This window comes from Antechinus flavipes, chromosome 3 (assembly GCF_016432865.1).
Source record: "Antechinus flavipes isolate AdamAnt ecotype Samford, QLD, Australia chromosome 3, AdamAnt_v2, whole genome shotgun sequence".
Lineage (NCBI taxonomy): Eukaryota > Metazoa > Chordata > Mammalia > Dasyuromorphia > Dasyuridae > Antechinus > Antechinus flavipes.
Window position 1 is genome coordinate 420,215,133 of NC_067400.1, and position 21,359 is coordinate 420,236,491.

General features: G+C 34.6%; 1 protein-coding gene across 2 annotated transcripts in view; it reads left to right on the plus strand.

The window, feature by feature from the left end:
* The window catches only part of METTL8 (methyltransferase 8, methylcytidine), a 116,389-nt gene extending 97,757 nt beyond the window's left edge, over positions 1–18,632 (plus strand). The window contains exons 7-10 of one of the 2 annotated variants that reach the window (XM_051991092.1): positions 2,013–2,152; positions 12,881–12,987; positions 13,129–13,194; positions 13,992–18,632. In XM_051991092.1, the coding sequence (XP_051847052.1) occupies positions 2,013–2,152; positions 12,881–12,987; positions 13,129–13,194; positions 13,992–14,182 (504 nt within the window). In that variant the 3' untranslated portion in view covers positions 14,183–18,632. The remainder of the gene's footprint in view (positions 1–2,012; positions 2,153–12,880; positions 12,988–13,128; positions 13,195–13,991) is intronic. The other variant, XM_051991093.1, reaches the window with a different exon arrangement.
* Positions 18,633–21,359: the final 2,727 nt, after the last annotated feature.

Sequence of the window (21,359 nt, forward strand, 5' to 3'; positions counted from 1 at the left end):
AACAGTGAATAATCAAAGCCTTCATAATCTTTTATTGGGGAGGAAAGTATGCAGATCTGTGATTTTGTGAGAAAGTACTGGTGTGTAAAGTTCTCCCCACTACTACAAAAGAGCAATTTAGAGTCTAGGGTTTTATTTGGGGACACTGATAAATTGGGAGTAGCTGGCTGGTGCTCAGAGTGCTAGAGTGAAAGTCAAGAAGACTCATCTTCCTGAGTTAATATCTGGCCTCAGGTATTGCTAGCTGAATGACCCTGGGCAAGTCATTTAACCTTGTTTGCCTCAGTTTCTTATCTATAAAATGAGCTAGAAAAGGAAAAGGGCAAACCAGTCCAGTATCTCTGCCAAGAAAACATCAGATGGAGTCACAGAGAGTTGGACATGACTGAAATGATTCAACAACACTAATGGGTTAAGTGATCACAGAACAAAGTTGAATCATAAGCAAGACTTTATTCTAAGTCTTCCTAATTCCAAAACTGATCCTCTATCTACTACTCCAGGCTTTCTGTTTACAGTTATGAAGGATAAAGAAAAGTTAGGATGTTATGCCACAGTTCTCTTTTATTGTCCTGACTCAGTTTCCCTAATTATCCTGATCCAGTCCTGACTTAGTTTCTCTGCTTCAGTTTATAATTATCAGTTCAAAGCTCAGTCCTACAAAATCTCCCCTCCCTCTTTATCAGAATATTTGATGAGGATAAAAGATCTTATGTTTTAGAATATCAGAATGCCTCTCCCCATACCTAGCTACTGGAATGTCAGATACCGTCTTATCTCAAGATGCCTCTCCCCATGTCCAGGGTGCCTCCCCCTATTATGTCATCCCTCTCTGGGATGGAGGCTCACCCCACCCTGTCAGAGTTCCTTTCCCGCTCTCAGTATCCCGACTCCGCCCCTGCCTCAGTATACCCTCTGAGTCTGAGCCATGTGCATATATGTCATTGAGAACTCACATTGTTTGCTGGATTCTTAGAGATGATAGTCTCATTCAGTCCTGGGATCAAACCATGCATCCATTTGGTCCCAGTAAATCTCTCCCTTTTAAATAAATTATTAAATACTTTCTAATCTTTTCTTGCCTCAGTTTCTCTGGCATTACAAGGAAGCATGGACTTGCCCACCACATCCCAGATTTTTAGGGTATGCTTTTTGAAGACTTAAGAAGATAACTTTAGAAAAAAATCAAATATTAAATACTATTTTAGTAAGTAAACAGTAAATACATGAAACTTTTTAGTGGGTCAAAAACATTTACAAATAAGAATTTTGATAATTAAATCTGTCAATCATGAATTTAAGGGAAAATGCAATATTTAGAACAATTTTGTAACTTTATCATCTCATAGTCAAGACAAGCAGCTTCTGTCACTGATTCCTTCTTCCATTTAGTCAGCAAGAATTCATTGAAGACCAAACTTGGGCAAAAATGTTAAAAGTCAGGAAAGTTCGTCTTTAGGGTCCTAGGCTATACTTTGACTTCCCTTTCCCCCTAAATTGTCAACTTGTAACCTTTGTATCCAGTGCCCATATATTCTCTCTATTTTTCTCCTACCCAGAGATGTGGATCTAATTCTTGCTTCAGTATAAATAATTGCATTAATGTGACATTTTAACTAAAGAGCCTTAAGACAAAAGGAAGGAACCTATGATACCTCAAATACAAGGAGACTAGCTTAGAAAAAGATGGTTGAGGCTCAGGATCAAAATCATCATTTATGGTTAGAAACCTGGTCAATCGTTTTGTGAGGCCACTCTTTTTTAGCACAGAAAATATTTTATTAGGAAAGTGAATTGACAAACATAATTTCTGATATCCAGATGGAAGAAATAGGAACCCTGGCCTATAAATCAAGTGTTTCTTAATTCTCTGAGAAAAGAGAATTATTCCTTCTCAGAAGGAATAAAAAAAGATTTGACCTTTTAAACAATAGAAAACAACAAAGCAACCCCCTGAAGGTCTGCTTAATAACTTTGGAATTCTTCATCTTTCTCTTCTTCCATCATGACAGTCCCACTCAGCCTATAGCCCAGCCCAGTGTTCTGCCTTTGTTCATGATGTGTGTGATGATGGCTTATCCTACCCTTTTCCTGATGGGATCCTGGATGTCATTCTCCTAGTCTTTGTGCTCTCTTCTATTCATCCTGACAGGTAAATGAAGACTAAAGGGCAAAGCAAATATATTAAAGCTTTTTTTTTTCTTATCACTAGTGGTTTTCAGGAATATCAAAGTGAAATGACAATTCTTGAATTTATTATTTAGCAAGCTACATTATGTATAATATGCCTTCTTTTAAATGCAGTCCCCCCTCCCTTTTCAGAATTTTAGAAAGAAACTGGTCAAACTACTTCATTAGTGAGCTTTCTGTCACTGTCAAAATGAAGTGAGCATATTCTGGCAAGACACATACCTATTAAAAGTGACAGTGCTTCAAGGAAATTACAAATTCAGAAACAGCCTAATAGGCTCCCGGGGGGTAGGAGGGAGATGAGCATGGGAACAGTAAGTTGTTCTTGGAGATCAGAAACAAACATCCTGATTTAACATCCTAACACAGTTCAAAAAGAGAGGCCACAAATCCACAAGGGTGCACAAAGGAGAAAGGAAGAGGAGGAGGAGGAAGAAGAAAAAGAGGAGGAAAAGAAGAAGAAGAAGAAGAAGAAGAAGAAGAAGAAGTAGAAGAAGGAGAGGAGGAGGAGGTGGAGGAAGAAGAGGAGAAGAAGAGGAGGAGGAAGAGGAAGAGGAGGAGGAGAAGAAGAAAAAGAAAAGAAGCAGCAGCAGCCAGCAATGGATTGTTTATATTTGTCAGTTTAATCCACATGGGATCTGTTAAAAATTTTAGCTAAACTTCTTGTTAGTATGGTCTGTGAGGCAGAAAAAAACCCTATAAGAACACTCGAATTTATTATTTAGTTGCCTTTGTCACATCTCACTGTGTTGGGAATGTCAAGGTAAGCATGTGGGAAGTTTCTTGAGATTTGCATGAAATAGAGACTGGCATGCTCGACAGATAGCAGAGATATATACTTAGCTTGAATCACATCAGATTTGGTGATCATCTTCCATTTCCAAAAAAGCTGGAGTTTCTGGTATAAGCTTGGTCCTTTCTTATATGTTCTATCCGTTCTTAACTTTTTCTTCAGAGATGATCACTTAGTTAAAAGAATGGCAAACTGAAGTCAAAAACACTCTTGTGTAGACATAAAAATTCTTAAGCTTTGGAGCAAGGGAACATTTATGTTCATCTACTAGCTATACTTTAGTCTTGTGATACTGCTGTTTTATCACAGTTTCCTTATATTATTTTTTCCATTAATTGACCTAAATGGTGACTTTTCCAGGAGCTAGTTGAATTACACAATCTGTGTTATCTTGTCTCCCAATATGATTAGTCGAGAGATGAAGCAGGAGGATAAGGAGGAAGATTTTCTTGGTAAGAACCCCAAGAAAGAATATTTGAACTTATTTTGTTCTAAATAATGATTTGGCTTGGATGTCAAAGAACAGATTTAAAAAAATGTAACAGAAAAACTTTTTACATGTAACATACTGATTTTTTAAAAATTCATTTCAGTCAAGCATGATATTAATTTATTTTTGCCTAACAAGGAGACTTTTTTTTTAAATGTTCATAGTCAGGGTCATTCAGGATTCTGTGATCAGATGTGACCATAAGAGAAATAGGCTACCTGGTTGTTTAAAAAATCTCAGATAATTCGATGGAACAGCTAGATGGCCCAGCAGATAGAGCATCAGCCCTAGAGTCAGAAATCCCTGACTTCAAATCTGACCTCAACCACTTCCTAGCCTTGTTACCACGGGCAAGTTGCTTACCCCTGTTTACCTCAGTTTCCTTATCTGTAAAATGAGCTGGAGAAGAAAATGGCAAACCACTTAAATATCTTTGCCAAAACCACAAATGGAATCACAAAGAGTGAATGACAACAAAATTCTACCAGGTCCTGAACCATTAAACCCAGAGAACTTGCTGTAAAACCACAGTAAGTTTTACGAGAAGAGCCTGCCACATTCATTTACTTTGTCTTTAATCCAGAGAAAGCCAAAGCAGAACAATGGACTCAGGTAAACAAGGAGAAGAGAAATAAAAATTTCATTTTCTTTGTTTCCATCTCTCACCATTCTTAGAGCCAATTTGGAAACTTCATTGTTAACCAAAATGAAAAGAATTCTGTTCATCTTTATTCACAGTCTTCAGTCTTGTCCAATTCATTTCAATTCAACAAATAATTATCAAAAACTTACTGTATGCAAAGATAAAAATGTGATAGTCTTTATACTCAGAGAACTTACATTCTACTGGAGGAAAATGACCTGTTTGCAAGTAAGTAAACTCAGTCATGTGCAGTAAATTTCAAGAGGGAGATAGCGCAAATAAATGGAAGGCCAGGAAGGCCTCTTGTAAGAGGTAATACCTGAGCTGTTTTTTGAAGGGTACTTCCCTACAAAGTGGAATCTAAAGTAACAGGTACTAGAGGCTGAGGGAAAGTTTGGAAAAATGAATGAATATTGGAGTGTTTAGCTGTTTGTTTTTCATTTTAATTCTGTATGAGTTTACTAATCAATAAGTTCATGCATCTTGTTTTTCTAACATAAAACCTAAGAGTGAAGTGGTGTTTTAAAATGTAAGGCATGTGCTTTTTAAAAACCAAAATTATCATTATCAGAGGCTGTGGAAAAGCACACAGTTTGAAAATAGTCTATAACAGCATAAAGCAACCCCAGAAAACCCTTTCCTTCTAAGCTTACACATACCAAAGTCCCTTCCTTCCACTACCATTATATATTTAAAAAACAAACAAAAATAAAACCAACAAACCATATAACTCTTCACTTAAAATCTGTAAAACTCTTTAGTTAATTCTGCTCTTCTACCCACAGCCCTCTCTCTTTTATGTTTCATAATTAATTTCTCAAATTCAACACAGTTGAGCTCAACAATTCAGATGCAAATAATTCTTTAGTCTACATCTCCATTCCTGTCCTAACAATCTCTTTCCAATCTTATAACTCCTGAACATCATCTAAAGCTTAACCACAAATTGAATTCACTAACATACCAAGACAAGAATTTCAAATATTCCGGCCACATTGGAAATGGCCACTTGGGTACTCACAAAGTCACAGAATTTTAGAGTTAGAAAGTTACCTTAAAAACTATCTAATTCAACCAATACCACCTCTTCCTCCAAAGCAATCTGGAATATAATGTAAATAACAAGTAGTTTGTCCATCCTCTATTTAAAAGATTTTTTTGTGAAATCTCTGCTTCCCACCCTGAAATCAATTTGTATAACTAGGAACCATCAGTAAGAGCACCTTTGCTGAGTTGAGAAATATACAATATGGAAGATGGAAGATACTTTAGAAAGCCTGATCTTTTACAAACCCCAAGAAAGATAAGTCTCTTGCTTGTCACCACATGGCAGTTACCAATATAACTTGACTAGAACCTGAGCATAGAATTTCTAGTTTAGAAATCCTATCTGCTATACTTGCGTGGTATTGCAATTTTAATTGGTAGGGTGTCAGTTAAAGAAGTAATATTTCTTAGGTATTTAACTTCTAAACTGTTTTGCTGAAGATAAGAACTCATGCCATTCAAAAAAATCAAGTAATTGTATTTCATCCATTTGTTGACTAAGGACAAAGTAAAATTGATAAACAATAGAATTCATTCCTAACATTGAATGTCTCTTTAGTCTAAAAGGAAGAGTAATTTAATATTTAACTTTTCTTTAGGAATTTAGGATTTTCTTTTTAGCATTGTGACAATATACTAAAATCACAATATCAATTTCACTTAACAGTATTTTATACTGGATTATGTTATAACCATTTGTACCATCATAGTATTCTGATTTTTCACAGGAGTCTCGGTCCCTAGACTTAGGAGGTTGGGCCCCTGTGGCATGGTAAGAGTCTCACTCTTTACTTAGGTTGGCCATGTAAAATATCAAGAAAAAAGAAATAACATAACAACTCCCTTAGACCTATTTTTAGTAGTCTTGTAGGTGTGATAGCCTACATCTCAGAAAAAATATATTATTAATATATAATAGAAATCAATCAATGAACATATTTTAAATATTTGCTATGTGTCAGCCACTATGGGAACCTACTTATCCAAAAATGAAAGTGAAATAACCCTTGCCTTTATAAAACTTACATTCCTATTGAAAGAGCTTTGGTTTCCTCATCTATAGATGATTTATAATATATACACATATGTATATATGTATATGTGTATGTATATGTATATATGTATGTATATGTGTGAACTGAGTGAAACTAAACTGAGTGATGAACTGAATGAAAATTAGAGCATAGTTTTTTTACTTTATTTTTTTTCTTTTTTTTTTGCAACATGGTTAATGTGGAAACATTTTACATAATTTCTCATGTATAAGTGATATATTGCTTGCAAGCTATTTGGCAATTCTATCGCATTACCCATTTCTGGGTCACAGTTCAAGAATGGAGAGGAGCATTGTCAGTAAAGAGGTATTGGAAGTCCTAAGAGAATAGGACCCCTGAGAATAGCATTGATTGTAATCCCAAGAGATTAGGAGACCCTACTGAGTAAGGACCAGAGTGATGATTAAGAGAGCAGTAACCACATTTCTCTCCAGGTCTCACACCATCTTGGAAGTACTAAAAACTTTAAAATACCCATAACTAGTTTGGAAAACAACACGGTGAAATTGAGAAGATACTCCTCTACCTTCCTGCATTCTAGCAACAGGACCTAACATTAGTATAAAGTTCCAAATCAAGAAGAAAAGAGCCTGATCATAAAAAAGCTTTTGTAGTAAAATAGAAGATCAAAAACAAACTCAGAAGAAGACAATGAAGTAAAAAACTACAAGTAAAATCTCAGAGAAAAATGGGAATTGGACATAAGCCCAATAAGAGACAGGTAGGTAGCATAGGGAATATAGGATTAGCCCTGGGGTCAGGAAGACATGAGTCCAAACTGGCCTCAGTGATTTATTAGCTTTGTGACCCTGGGAAAGTCACTTAGCTTCAATTACCTCCATCCAAAAATCAAATAAGAACAGTAGAGGAAAAGTTAGGCAAAGAAACAAAGGCAACAAAAAAAAAAAAAAAAGAGAAAAAAAAAAAGACATTTAACAGCCTGGGAAAAAAGCCACAAAAACATATGGGGAAAAATGCCACTTTAAAAAAACAGAATAATTAAATGAAAAAATAGTGGTACAAACATCACTGAAGAAAATAATTCCTTAAAAATTAGAATTGGACAAGCAGAAATTAATGACTCCATGAGACATCAAGAAACAATCAAACGAAGTTTAAAAAAATTAAAAATAGAGAAAATGTGAAATATTTCATAGGAAAAATACCTGACCTGGAAAAGAGATCAAGGGGAGATAAAAACCATGATCAAAGAAAAATGTAAAACATCATATTATATGTAAGAGATTATCAAGGAAAACTGCCCTGATATACCAGAACCAGAAAGTAAAATAGAAATTGAAAGAATCAACTGATCACCTCCTTAAAGAGATCCCAAAATGAAAACTTCCAAAAATTTTATAGTCAAATTCCAGAGCTCTCAGATTAAAGAGAAAATACTTCCAGCAGCCAGAAAGAAACTATTTAAATAAAATGGAGCAACAGTTAGGATCACACAGATTTTAGCAGTTACTACTAAAGGAGTAAAGGGCATGGAATATGATATTCTGGAAGACAAAAAAGCTGGAATTACCACCAAGAATAACCTACTCAATAAAATTCTTTCAAGAGAAAAAAATGGATATTTTATGAAATACAGGAATTTCAAGCATTCTTGATGAAAAGACCAAAGCTGAGAAAAAAAATTTTACTTTTAAATGTCAGACTCAAGAAAGGATATAAAGATAAACATGAAAGAGAAATCATAAGGGACATAAAAGGTCGATCTGTTTATCTTTATGAGAAGATGAGATATATATATATATATATCATTATCATCATCTTTTTTCTCGTTATTGTTCTTCCTTCTTTTTCTTCTTTTCTTCTCCTTCTCCCTTCTTCCTTCTTCCTTCTTTCTTTTTCTTTCTTTCTTCATTTTTGTTAAAGCAATTAGGGCTACTTACCCAGGATCACACAGCTAGGAAATAATAAGTGTCTGAGACCAGATTTTATTTCAGGTATGGTGCTGTATCCACTGCACCATTTAGAATCCCCCTGCATATATTGTCTAAGAACTGTTTCATTATTAGGACAGTTAGAAGGATTCTATGTAGAAAGATAATATGGAAATGAGAAGATTGTTTTCCAAATTTCAAACTATATTCCAAAGCAGTAATTATCAAAACAATCTGGTACTGGCTAAGAAATAGAATGATGAATCAGTGGAATACGTTAGACATACCATATACAATAGTAAACAACCATAATAACCCACTATTTGATAAATACATAGACCCAAACTTTGGAGGTAAGAATTCATCATTTGACAAAGGTTGCTTGGAGAACTCTTGTCAATTCAGTAAAAACTAGGCATAGACCAACATCTTATACCATTTATCAAGATAGAATCAAAAAAGATAAGTGAATAGATAAGTGACTTATATATAAAGAGTGATATCATAAATAATTTAGAGAAGCATGGAAAAATGTACCTGTCATATCTATGAATAAGAGAAGAGTTTATAACCAAATAGGAGATGAAGAAAATTACAGGAAGTAAAATAGATAATTTTAATTACATGAAATTAAGAAGTTTTTATACAGACAAAATGAATACAGCCAACATTAGAAAGAAAACAGGAAACTTGGGGAAAACTTTACAACAGGTTTCTCTGATCCAAAGCAATCCCAATAGACTTTGAACAGAATATGACATCTATATCCAGAAAAAGATCTAAGGAGAATGAATGTAAATCAACACATGCTGTGTTCACTTCTTTTTTCTGTTTTTTGATTTTTCCCTTTTGCTCTGATTTTTCTCTCCCAACATGATTCATAAAGCAATGTGTATTAAAAATAAATAAATTTGCTAAAAACAAAACAAAACAAAAACAAAAACAGGTTTCTTTGATAAAGGCCTTATTTCTCAAATATATAAGGAATTGAGCCAAATTTATAAAAGAGCCATTCTCTAGTTAATCAATGGTTAAAGAATATGGACCAGGAAGTTTTGAGAATAAGAAATTAAAGTTATCAATAGTCACATACAAAATGCTCTAAATCACTATTGATAGAGAAATGCACATTAAAACAACTCTGAGATATCACTTCATTCCTATTTGATTAGCTAACATGATAGAAAACAAAATTGAAAAGTGCTGGAGGAAATGTGGGGAAAATAATACACGAATGCACTATTAACAGTGTTGTGAACTAGTCTAACCATTCTGGAGGATAATTTGGAACTACACCCAAAGAGCTATAAAATTGTGCATACCAAATTAAGACAACTCTGAGATACCACTACACACCTGTCAGATTGGCTAGAGTGACAGGGAAAGATAATGTGGAATGTTGGAGGGGATGTGGGAAAACAGGGACACTGATACATCGTTGGTGGAATTGTGAACACATCCAGCCATTCTGGAGAGCAATTTGGAACTATGCTCAAAAAGTTATCAAACTGTGCATACCCTTTGACCCAGCAGTGTTTCTACTGGGCTTATATCCCAAAGAGATACTAAAGAAGGGAAAGGGACCTGTATGTGCCAAAATGTTTGTGGCAGCCCTGTTTGTAGTGGCTAGAAACTGGAAAATGAATGGATGTCCATCAATTGGAGAATGGTTGAGTAAATTGTGGTATATGAACGTTATGGAATATTATTGTTCTATAAGGAATGACCAGCAGGATGAATAGGACTGGCGAGACTTACATGAACTGATGCTAAGTGAAATGAGCAGAACCAGGAGATCATTATGTACCTCAACAACGATACTGTTTGAGGATGTATTCTGATGGAAGTGGATCTCTTCGATAAAGAGAGCTTTAATTGATCAAAGATGGACAGAAGCAGCTACACCCAGAGAAAGAACACTGGGAAATGAATATAAACTGCTTGCATTTTTGTTTTTCTTCCCGGGTTATTTATACCTCCTGAATCCAGTTCTCTCTGTGCAACAAGAAAACTGTTCGGTTCTGCACACATATATTGTATCTAGGATATACTGTAACCTATTCAACATGTAAAGGACTGCTTGCCATCTGGGGGAGGAGGTGGAGGAAGGGAGGGGAAAAATTGGAACAGAAGTGAATGCAAGGGATAATGCTATAAAAAATTACCCTGGCATGGGTTCTATCAATAAAAAGTTAATAAAAATAAATAAATAGATAGATAAATAAATAACGTTGTGCATACCTTTTGATCTGGCAAAATCTTTATTAGCTCTGTATCCCAGAGAGGTCAAAGAAAAGGGGGGAAAGGACCTATTTATATAAAAATATTTATAGCAGCTCTTTTTATGGTGGCAAAAAATTGCAAATTGAGGGGATGCTCATCAGTTGGAAAAATGGCTAGACAAGTTATATGATTGTGATAGAAAATTATTGTGCTATAAGAAATGATGAGCAGGATGATTTCAGAAGACTTACGTGAATTCTTACAAACTGAAAAGAGTAGACTTAGAAGAATTTTGTATTTAGCATTGGAAGGATCAGCTATGAAAGATTAGCTATTCTGAATATCAAAACAGTGATCCAAAACAGTCCAAAGGAGATGTGATGAAAAATGCTATCCATATTCAGAGAGAGAACGGTTTTATTTCTGAATGCAGATCAAAACATGTTTTTAAAAATTATTTTTATTGTTTTATTTTGTTTGTGTTTTCTTTTGCAACATGGCTAATATGCAAATGTTTTGCTTGACTTCACCTGTATAATTGAGATCAAATTGCTTACTTTCTTGAGGAAGGGGATGGGAGGGAAAGACAAATTTTGGAACTTAAAATTTTAAAAAAATTTACATATAATTGAGAAGCATTTAATGAAATATGTTTATACATACATACCTATATATGTGTCTGTATACTATATATAATATATATGTGTGTGTATATATATATATATATATATATATATTACAAAATGAGCAATCACAAGACAGCTTTGACTAATTATCCAGTCAATGGAATGCATAATGAATGCACAATAATTCTAAGGATTGAGAAATGACTAGGACTAGAGTAGTCAGAGAAGGAAGCACCTAAGGTAGGCCTTAAGGTTTGGATAGGTGGAGAAGAAGAAGATAGCATTATAAATGAGGGATGTGGAGTTACCAAAGGCATAGAATAAAAGAATGGAAAAGTTGTGTACTGAGTAGAATGAATAAACTAGGCTTGCCTGGAGTGCACTGAAATTTAGAGTTAGAAAGTGTTGAGATGAGATCGTAGTGAATAGTAGGATAAGAAAACTAGATTATATTTTGTAAATTAATAACAGATAGCTGGGTAGCACAGTGGATAGAGTGTCAAACCTGATGTCAGGAAGACTCATCTTCCTGATTCGAACCTGGCCTTGAATACTGAACTAATTGTGACCCTAGGCAAGTCACTTAACTCTGTATGCCTCAGTTTTCTCATCTGTAAAATGAACTAATGAAGAAAATGACAACCCACTCCAATATCTTTGCCAAGAAAACCCTAAATAGGGTCACAAAGAGCTGGACATGACTGAAATGATTGAGCAATAACAATAAAACAGTAAAAATTAATAACAAATCGTTGGAGATTGCTGAGGAGTGGATCAATGATAATAACAGCATTTGGGAAGATTAATGTGACCATAGCAAGTAGGATGGTTTGGTTCAGAAAGAATATGGAATTAGAGATACTATTTTAGAAGTTTGTTGTTCAGATGGGATGGTGATGACAGGTAAAGGAGGTGACAATGAAAGTGAAAAAGAACAGATTGAGAGAAAGCATAAAGAAGGAAGAACCTATAGGATCTGGTGGTCAGTTGGATATGGAACTACAAGAAATACAGAGAAGATGACAAGTTACAGCCTCTCGGGGGCTTCCTAATCTTCAGAATATGGAATAAAACTAAATGGTCCCAAAGGTCCCTTCCAGCTTCAGATATATGATCCTGGTAGCCATCTGTCCTCCAAGATTTTGAGCTTTGGTGATTGATGATACAGTTTATAGATAATCATAAGGAAGTTATGAATTTGTGGGAAAGAAAGTCATTTTGGAGGAAAGGTGAGCTTGGTCTGAGACCAAGAATTCTTGACTTTTTGTGTGTCGTAGATCCCTTTAACTTATCTGGTAAAATCTATGGACTTCTTAGAAGACCGTTTTTATATGTTTAAGAATTATAAAGAAAACCAATTACATTTAAATAGATTAGTCAACATAAAGGGGGGAAATCCATTTTTCAAGTTTACAAACCCCAGAGAAAGAACTCCGTTTTAGACTTTTGAGGTATGAGATAATAGTGGCACAATTACATCCTCTACTTTGTAAAAGATTTTACAAGCAGAAGCACCCTGCAGTTTTTCTTTTTTCTTGCCCTGCAGCCAATTAATTTTACTGTGGTTATTGGAAAATATCTATGTGATTTTTCAATACAGGTTTGCTAGATATTCTGTAGAAACCTCTACGAAGCCACCCAATAGCTCTAGTCACTTGGGTGGTCTCTGTAGACACTGTAGGCTTCTTTGTCACTGTTAAATTTTCTTTGATTCTGGTTATTTCATATATGTGAATCCTGCCTTCCTTCTTGGTAAAAGCAGTTTTTGTGCTCATTCTTGATCATGTTTGTTGTTTATTTTCCTGTGGCCTTATAATGAGCTTGATGACAGCCTTTTCATATTTTCACTTCAAAATATAAAGGTTCACTTTGAAAAAAAATAAGATGAAATTGAATAGGGCATCATGCTTTGTCTTTAAAGGATGCAGGGTGTTGTAAACAGACTGTCCAAGTTACTAAGACCTGGAGGAATGTTGCTATTTCGAGACCATGGAAGATATGATCTCACTCAACTTCGTTTTAAAAAAGGTATAATGAGATCCTTTTTGTTACCTTGGTGATTTTGCATATTTGTGTCTTGAAGAATGTTTACCTTGATTTTACTCATTTTTATCTCCTGGTTCTCAAATTGGAATTTTAATTTCCACTTTCCATAACTATCTTCTGTAGGATGCTGTTTGTCTGAAAACTTTTACGTTCGAGGAGATGGTACCAGGGCATATTTCTTTACGAAAGGTACATTCTAAAAGGATACAGTTGGTTGGAGAAACATAATTCTTACTTTCTCTTTGTGGGGAAAAAAATTCAAAAGTTATAGTATTATATAAGTATCATAATGTTAAATAATTGATTAAAGGTCATCTTCCAGTGTTTTTAAATGTCCTATTGGGAGTTTAAATTGAAAGGTTTAAAAAATATATTTTAAAATATTTTTCCCAAGTTAAATTGGCCCACCAGCCTTATTATTTCATCATAGTATTACTTGCCAGATGATGTGCATTGGTCCACAGTTGAGTGTTGTTAGCATGAAGCAAAAAGAATTGATAAAAGTGTAGAGCCAATCAAGAGAATTTTATTCATATGAGTCCCATAATAAATGACTTGTCTCATCAGTTTTTCATTCTAAACTACATTTTTGACAGGGTACTAAATGAGTATTAAATAAGCCTTGTATTCAAGGATTTTCCCAGTCTTTTGTAAACACATTTACATTGTGGCATATTTGGGCCCTTTTATTAAGTGGAAACTCTAAAAATGAACATTTGTTAAAATATCAAAATTGGTAAACCCAGTAGCTCCTGTCCCTTCTGTTTGTATTATATCATGCCTCCTTATTACATTGTATTAATGCAAGTAGGATGTATGCATTTTTCTTAAGGCTTTTATCCTCATTTGTATCCTAGAAGAGGGTGTTTTATGAAAAGTTCCGTTAAAGGATAAAAATCCGGATAGTTAACTGAAGCAATGATGTGTGAATATTTTTTTGTCCTTAATTGCTTGTCATATTTTTGCTTTTCATTTTTGTGTCACAGGGGAAGTCCACGATATGTTCCATCAGGCTGGGTTAGATGAAAAGCAGAACCTGATTGACCGGCGTTTACAAGTTAATAGGAAAGAAAAAGTGAGAATGCATCGAGTTTGGATACAGGGCAAATTTCAGAAACCATTGCATTCATTCCATAATGATTCTGATGATCTCATTCCTGGGGTTTCTGCTGGTTGAAGAGTGTACTTTTTCAAGATCACCCCATGCAAAGGTCTCTCCAAAAATTCTTCTTGAAAGAATTAGAAGCTAGAACTGAAATATCATATTTGGTTCGCTTATCATAGGTGAGGCCTTCCATTAAGCTTATACATATGTACACATATTAAATGATATGGAAGGATTTACTCTCTGCATTTGATAATTTTAAAAAATTAGTAAATGTGAATTGCTCAGGCATATTTGTTTGTGTTTGTTACTTCTAAGCCTTTGTCTTTTTTTGAAAATGGTTAAAAAACAAAATATTACCTATTCAGCTTACTGCTAATTGAGATTGCTTGAAAAAAACAAAAAAACACAATAGCCTGCCTATTTTAAGAAGTAGAGATAATCATCTGCTTTATTTATACCATTGGGTTCAGTAATCAGTTCACAAGCATATTCTAGCTGTGCTCAGTTGTCATCTGTCACCAAATAGGCATCATATCTGTTTCCAGGGAAATTCAGGAAAAGCCCAAGATTTTGCTCAAAGCTATTTTTTTCCTCTCCTAATTCAGAAACTATCTGGAGTAAATTTTGACTTTTTCTTTCCTTTCCTATGTATCTGCTATTTTGTTCTTGTGACAAGTGGCCCATCCTCAAGTATTGTTTCTAAATGTTACCAGGTACACAGATTATTGAGGTTTTTTTTTTTAATAACAAATATAATACTTCTGAAAATGTTAAAATTTAAAGAATTTAAAATTTCAGTATACAAAAATGAAATTAATTATATGTTTTTCCAATACATATTCATTCTATTGTAGGGCATGCAAATGAAGTGGAAGACCCTGCACTCTAGGAGTTTGTAGTCTCATTGGGAGTAGTAAGATTAAAGAAATGCGAAAGTCTAAATTTAGACTAAGTATGAAAATTCTTATAAGCATTGTAAGAAATCATGTTGTCTGGAATGGCTAGGGAGAGACCTGAATTAGACTCAATAAGCTACTTAATATTTTGATAGATGATAAGGACATAAGGAGAAGAAGGTGAATTTCAGCATGAATATAGTATGATTGGACTAGCCTAGCTGAAGTTAAAGAGTCTTGTGTCAGGTAACCTCTCCATTGAGAGAGGTTAGAAGAGACTGCTATAGCCATCAAATCAACCTGCATGTTTTACAGATAAGGAAACAAAAGGTCCCAAAAGGTTGTGACTCACTCAAGTCATACAGACACTAAGTATTAGATAATAGGATTTGAACTACAAAGCTATTCCTCTTCCCCCAGCATTACTGCAGCCTTCTGCTCTTAGGTTGGAGCCAAATGTCGGAAGACCTTGAAGCTAAAAAGTCCAGATTTTATCCTATAGGCAACTGAGAGGCATTGAAGATTTTTGAGCTTAAAAAAAAAAAAACAGAATTGAAAGGGTGCTGTAGAAAGATTAATCTGGCAGTGGTATGCAGGATAGATTGAATAGAGGAAAGATTGTAAATGAAATGAGGACAGCCTTGACTGGTTTGGTGGCATGTGTCAATAGCAATATTAAGGTTACATGTATAAATCAGTAGATGTAAAAGCCAAGATTTGCATCAGAATCTTAACTCATCTACATTTCCCATAATTAAAGTGTACATTTAAAAGCCAAACTGGTAATTGAAAGTATTCCATACAGCACAGGCAATTTGGATAAGTTAATGTTGCTATGGGAACCTGAGCACAACCTACTTCTTGTGTTTCAATTTAAAAATCGTGGCCCAAGGTGGTTTAAAAAACAACAGAAGGTAAAATTATGCTCACATCTTCACACATGGAAATTGTACTGTCTGCAAGTTGTAAATAGCAGGTTCAAGCCAGCCACTTGACAGGCACAGTAAAAACCAGTCTTGTGTCTTTGTACAGTATGTTATAGCATATACATTGACCTTTTAAAGCTTTAAAAATGTCAACCAAATTGGAACCAACTCACTGCCCAAGTACCAAGTGGGGCTTCCTCTGGCTCCTGCCCAAAACTACTTTTCTATCCTTATAGATTGTCACCAGAATCCTATTCCTTCTCCTATTCAATCTGTGTGTCCCTTCACCTGTCTCTCTGAATTAGACCCCTGTGCAGGAGAAGCTACTTGGGTAAAGTGAGGCAGCAGAGAAAGAAAGGAATGGGTATTGAAACATCCAGAGCGTCCAATTCAATCCAATTTTAATAAGTGCCCTATATACCCAGCACCATGTTAAGTAGTATTTTCCCTCAGAAAACCTACATCTCTGCCTAGAATCATAGGAAGACAGGAAAATTTCAATATCACCAGATTAGAATGACCTTTTAAATGTTTCATAGCTCTGTGGAATCTTTATTTAACAGCCTTCCATGTGCTCGCTTTTTTTCTTGTTCAGGTTCACAAAATCAATGATAGAGTATGATATGTGAGAGTTTATTTGCTTTTAAATGAATTGAATTTCAGAAAGCACCCATTTTCTCATATACTGAAGAGGAGTATACTTGTTTACTTTCTCAAAATCCAGAAACAACTGAACATTTTATTTTAAATTTCCTTCCTATTTTACTCATTAAAAAAATTAAACTAAATTGATTCCAGGCAGTAACAAAGTATGAAAAGTTTCAAGCTTGATGAGAAATATTTCAAAAAGTAAAAAAGTCAGTATAGCTGTTTCTATTATTAATGTTTTACATTTGCTGTGATACATCTGTGGAATTGAAACACTCAGCTAATAATAACTTCAGAGAATTTGCCTATTTTGTTTGCCCCAGCCTCTTGAGATGTCTGCCATGTCCCTCATTTGTGAAATCATTTTATGTACCCCAGTTTTCAATGTTTGGTAATTTAAATGCTTGATGTTATAGTCCAGATGTGGAAATATGTCCATTTCCAGATAGATGCTCAACTAGGGAACAGCATTTAGAGCATTTGGATTGTTAAACTTTAGATAAGCTAAATAAACACCTGCCTGAGAACTAACTAACATTTCTGTGGCTTTCCTAATATAAAACTAAGTTGGGAAAGATTGAATCTCTCACAAGTCTTGCCTTTTATTAGTTTTTATGTTGCGTTTCTTACAAGTTTGCAAACAAATTAACATTAATTGCCTACTTTCAAAAGACATTGATCTTTTCCTTCTTTCTTTTTCTTAAGTTTTATTCACACCATTTGTTTTAACAGCAAAGTCATTTTCAAGACATAGGACTCTCTCCTCCCCAGTAGCCCGAATTCCCTTATAAGAAAAGTTGAGCAAAACCAAGTTTCTACCAACTCCAACAAGGTATGATAAGTCCATACCCACAGTTCTCTACCTTTTCAATTGGTTTTTGACTGAACTCAATGCTTTCCTACCTTTAGATAGAGTTTGTTAGTCTATTTGCAAATCGGCACAGTAGTCTCAGGCCTCTAACTTATAATTAGCCTATTTAAGCCAATGTTTTTTTCTCTGCTTCTAATTAGGATAAGATATATAATATGGTATAATGGAAGGAGCACTAGATTTGAAGTCAAAAGATCTAGTATTGAATCCCAGATATACTCTCTGCTCCTAGTATTCCCCTGGGTAAATCATTTTTCTCTGAAATTTGTTTTCTCACCTTAACATGGAGAGGATTAGACATGATGACCTTTAAGCTCCAAATCTTTGATCCATTTATTTAGATAAATGGCTGTTGCTTAGTTATGATTATGAAGATTTCCTATAAACAGATAATTGGATTTTTATTTATTTTTAAATTTTTAACTTTAATTTTTGTAAAGTTTTGGATTCCAAATTCTCACCCTCCCTTCAACACCTATCCCACTTGTTGAGAAGACAAGCTATTAAATGGAGCTGATTTAAAGTGACATATTCCTTTGCACTGACTGCCCTCCATGCATTGTATCCACCCCACCCCCCACCTTAGTTTCCTTGGTTTCTTTCCAGACAGATCAAATCCTATTTTCCTAATACCCCTACCAGGTACCCCTACTTCATTTCAAAAATTACCTCACATTTACTCTTATTTATGTCTCATATATACCTAATTATTTCCCAGAAATAGCACGTGAAGTACTTTGCAAACCTTAAAATGCTATGTAAACTCTAGCTATTATTAATTGTTGTTCAGTTTTTTCAGTCAAGCCCAACTCTTCATGACCCCATTTAGCACTTTCTTGGCAAAGATTCTGGAGTAGTTTGCCATTTCCTTCTCCAACTCATTTGACAGATAAAGAAAATAAGGACAGGGCTCAGTGACTTACCCTGCATGTCACATGCAGTAAATATCCAAGGCTAGATTTGAACTTAGGAAGAGGAGTCTTCCTGATTTTGTAGCACTTTATCCACTGCACCACCTAGCTATCTATACTGGTAGCAGTAATATTTATTTTGATGTTTATTTCCCCCATTATAATGTGAGCTCCTTGAGGGCAGGTACTTTTTTTGCATTCCCAGTACTTAGCACAATAGCATATACTTAAATACTTTTTGATGGAAAAAATAAAATTTTATCTTTACTAATTTTTGCTTTATTGATAAAAAAAAATGGAATTCCATTTAAAATAAACATAGCCTACTTTTGGAAAAGACATTAAACTAAAATATAACATACAACAAAAGTAATCCAGTATAGGTTAAATATGTGCAATTCTTCTAAACATATTTCCACATTTATCATGCTGCACAAGAAAAATCAAATCAAAAAAAAAGAGAGAGAGAGAGAGAAAGAAAAAAATCAAGTAAACAACAAAGAGAGGGTGAAAATAATATATGGCCAATCAGTCTTCATAGTCCTCTCTCTGGATCCAGTCAGCTCTCTCCATCACAAGTTTATTGGAATTGGCCTGAATCATCTCATTGCTGAAAAAAGCTGAGTCTATCACAGTTGATTGTCACATAGTCTCATTGTTGCTATATACAGTGTTCTCTTGGTTCTACACACTTCATTTAGCATCAATTTGTGCAAGTCAAATTTCCACCCTTTTCTGAAATCATCCTGCTGATCGTTTCTTATAGAACAATAATATTCCATTACATTCATGTACCATAACTTCGCCATCCATTCCCCAACCAATGGGCATGCATTCAAGTTTCCAGTTCCTTAGAATAAAAATTAAATTATTAGAAATTGAAGAAATACACACTAGTTAGGAGCATCATTCACTCATCTTTATTCTTGGCCCGGTTTTCTTCTCTAAAATTAATTCACCATAAATCTTGACTCAGAATCAAAACCTTCCCAGCTGTGCACATCACTTCATCACAATTAGACCTTCAGGACATCTTTAAAGACCCTAGCCAACTCCCTTTCTCATTTTGTCCAAGTGACAAGGGGGTCTCTGTGTAGTTCATGGAACTTGCTGTTTTTTTTCCTTAGATTCTCTGCTTTCAGATTTTTGGATTATAGGCCACAGTATAAATAAAAAAGATACTAGGCCTGCAGTGTTAAGGACTATGCCTAAGTGAAGGGTCAGGTCAGTTCTCTGAGAACCTGTGAATCATAACACTTGAAGGAGTTGCAAAGCAGCCTTTGATACAGATGTTCCTTGTGGATTAGGAATGAAATAAACTGGAGGCAGAGGGAAGAGGAGAGAGGTCAGACTACGCAACTGCCTCTCAGTAGAGAGGTCAGAGAACAGCAACTGCTTCTCAGTCTTCTAGTATCATCATCATCCTCTCATGAAGATGTGAGTTAGGTCTAAGTTAGACCTTCAGTAGCTACTGGCAGGTGGCTCCCGTATCGCAGCACTATAATATGACAACACCTTGGCAGAGTGAATTCCCGTAGCGTCTTTTTCCATACATGAAACAGTAATTTTTTTTTTTTCTCAATGACACTTTCTGTTGATTTTTTGGAAAACACCAGTCTTTTGCCTCTTCTTAATTGGTTTCTTCTTTCCACTCCTTGCCATTCAGTCTCTTGTTAACCAACTCTAGCTCAAAATATTAAGAGCTTTAAATTATCCAAAGAAACTTTCCAATGTTTCAAAAATGTGCCTTTTAAAAACATCTAAATGGGAGGCTAGATGGCACAGTAGTTAGAGCACCAGCCCTGAAGTCGGGAGGACCTGAGTTCAAATCTGTTCTCAGATACTTAACTCTTCCTATCTGTGTGATCCTGGGCAAGTCACTTAACCCCAGTTGTTTCAGCAAAGCAAAAAAAAAAAAAAAAAAAGAAAAGAAAAGAAAAGAAAGAAAAACATCTAAATGAAACAGATTTTTAAGAGACATATAAAATGATTTCTCCAAAATCAAGTTTCTGAGTTTGGATCATAGCATTATTAAGGGGACAAAGTTTATCTTTAACCATTCAAAAATTGTTTATCATTTTGAATAGAATAGTACTCAAAAATCTTAGCATTTCATTCTTTTCCTAGGTTTCTGTCCAACTTATATCCAATTTTCCTGTCACCACTTTAATACAAAACCATGTCTTAATGGGTGGGGTTTATATAAATTGCTTAATATTTTTAAGATTGAGGAAAAAATTTAGCATAATCTTCAAGCATTCTTTGAATATATAATACTACAGCTAAAACCAGGCTTGTGTAAAGAATGAATCCTATGGGGTAGTCACATTTATTCAAATTTAGACTGTGGTCATTGGTTCTAGTTTGATGGAATTATATGTAGATTTGAATAATAGGATCAATTCACTATGAATTCAAAATGTACACCAATCAGGACCTAGAAGAGTATTTTTTTTCCTCTAAAGGAGATCAAAATATATATTTACTTTCATACTTTTGTAAAGTTCACCTTTCTGTTATTATCTCAAGGAGGTTAGAAGAGAGGCACGAGTCATTATTAGGCCCATTTTACCGATTTAAAGAGTAAAAGAAAGATCTGAAAATGTTAATTGATTTCTCTCTTTCTCTCTCTCTCTTTCTCTCTCTCTCTCTCTCTCTCTCTCTCTCTCTCTCTCTCTCTCTCTCTCGACCCTCAAATGAATAGGTTTTTGGAATCTTTATCCTGTGAGAAACAATTTCACTCACTATTGAAAAGCAGTCCCCTCTAAAACATAATTACCAAGAATTACAATGGAAGTAGTAGAAGAATAATAGTAACTATTTTAAAAAATATTCATAAATGAATATACTTTGGAGTTGGTTTGCAAAGGCTACTTTTACTTCTGGTAGATAGTTTCATTTTTGTCTCTGTATTATCAGTATCGAGCACAATGTTAGACATATAGTTAGCACTAAATAAATGCTTGTTGTTCTACTGTCAAAACCTTTGTGTAC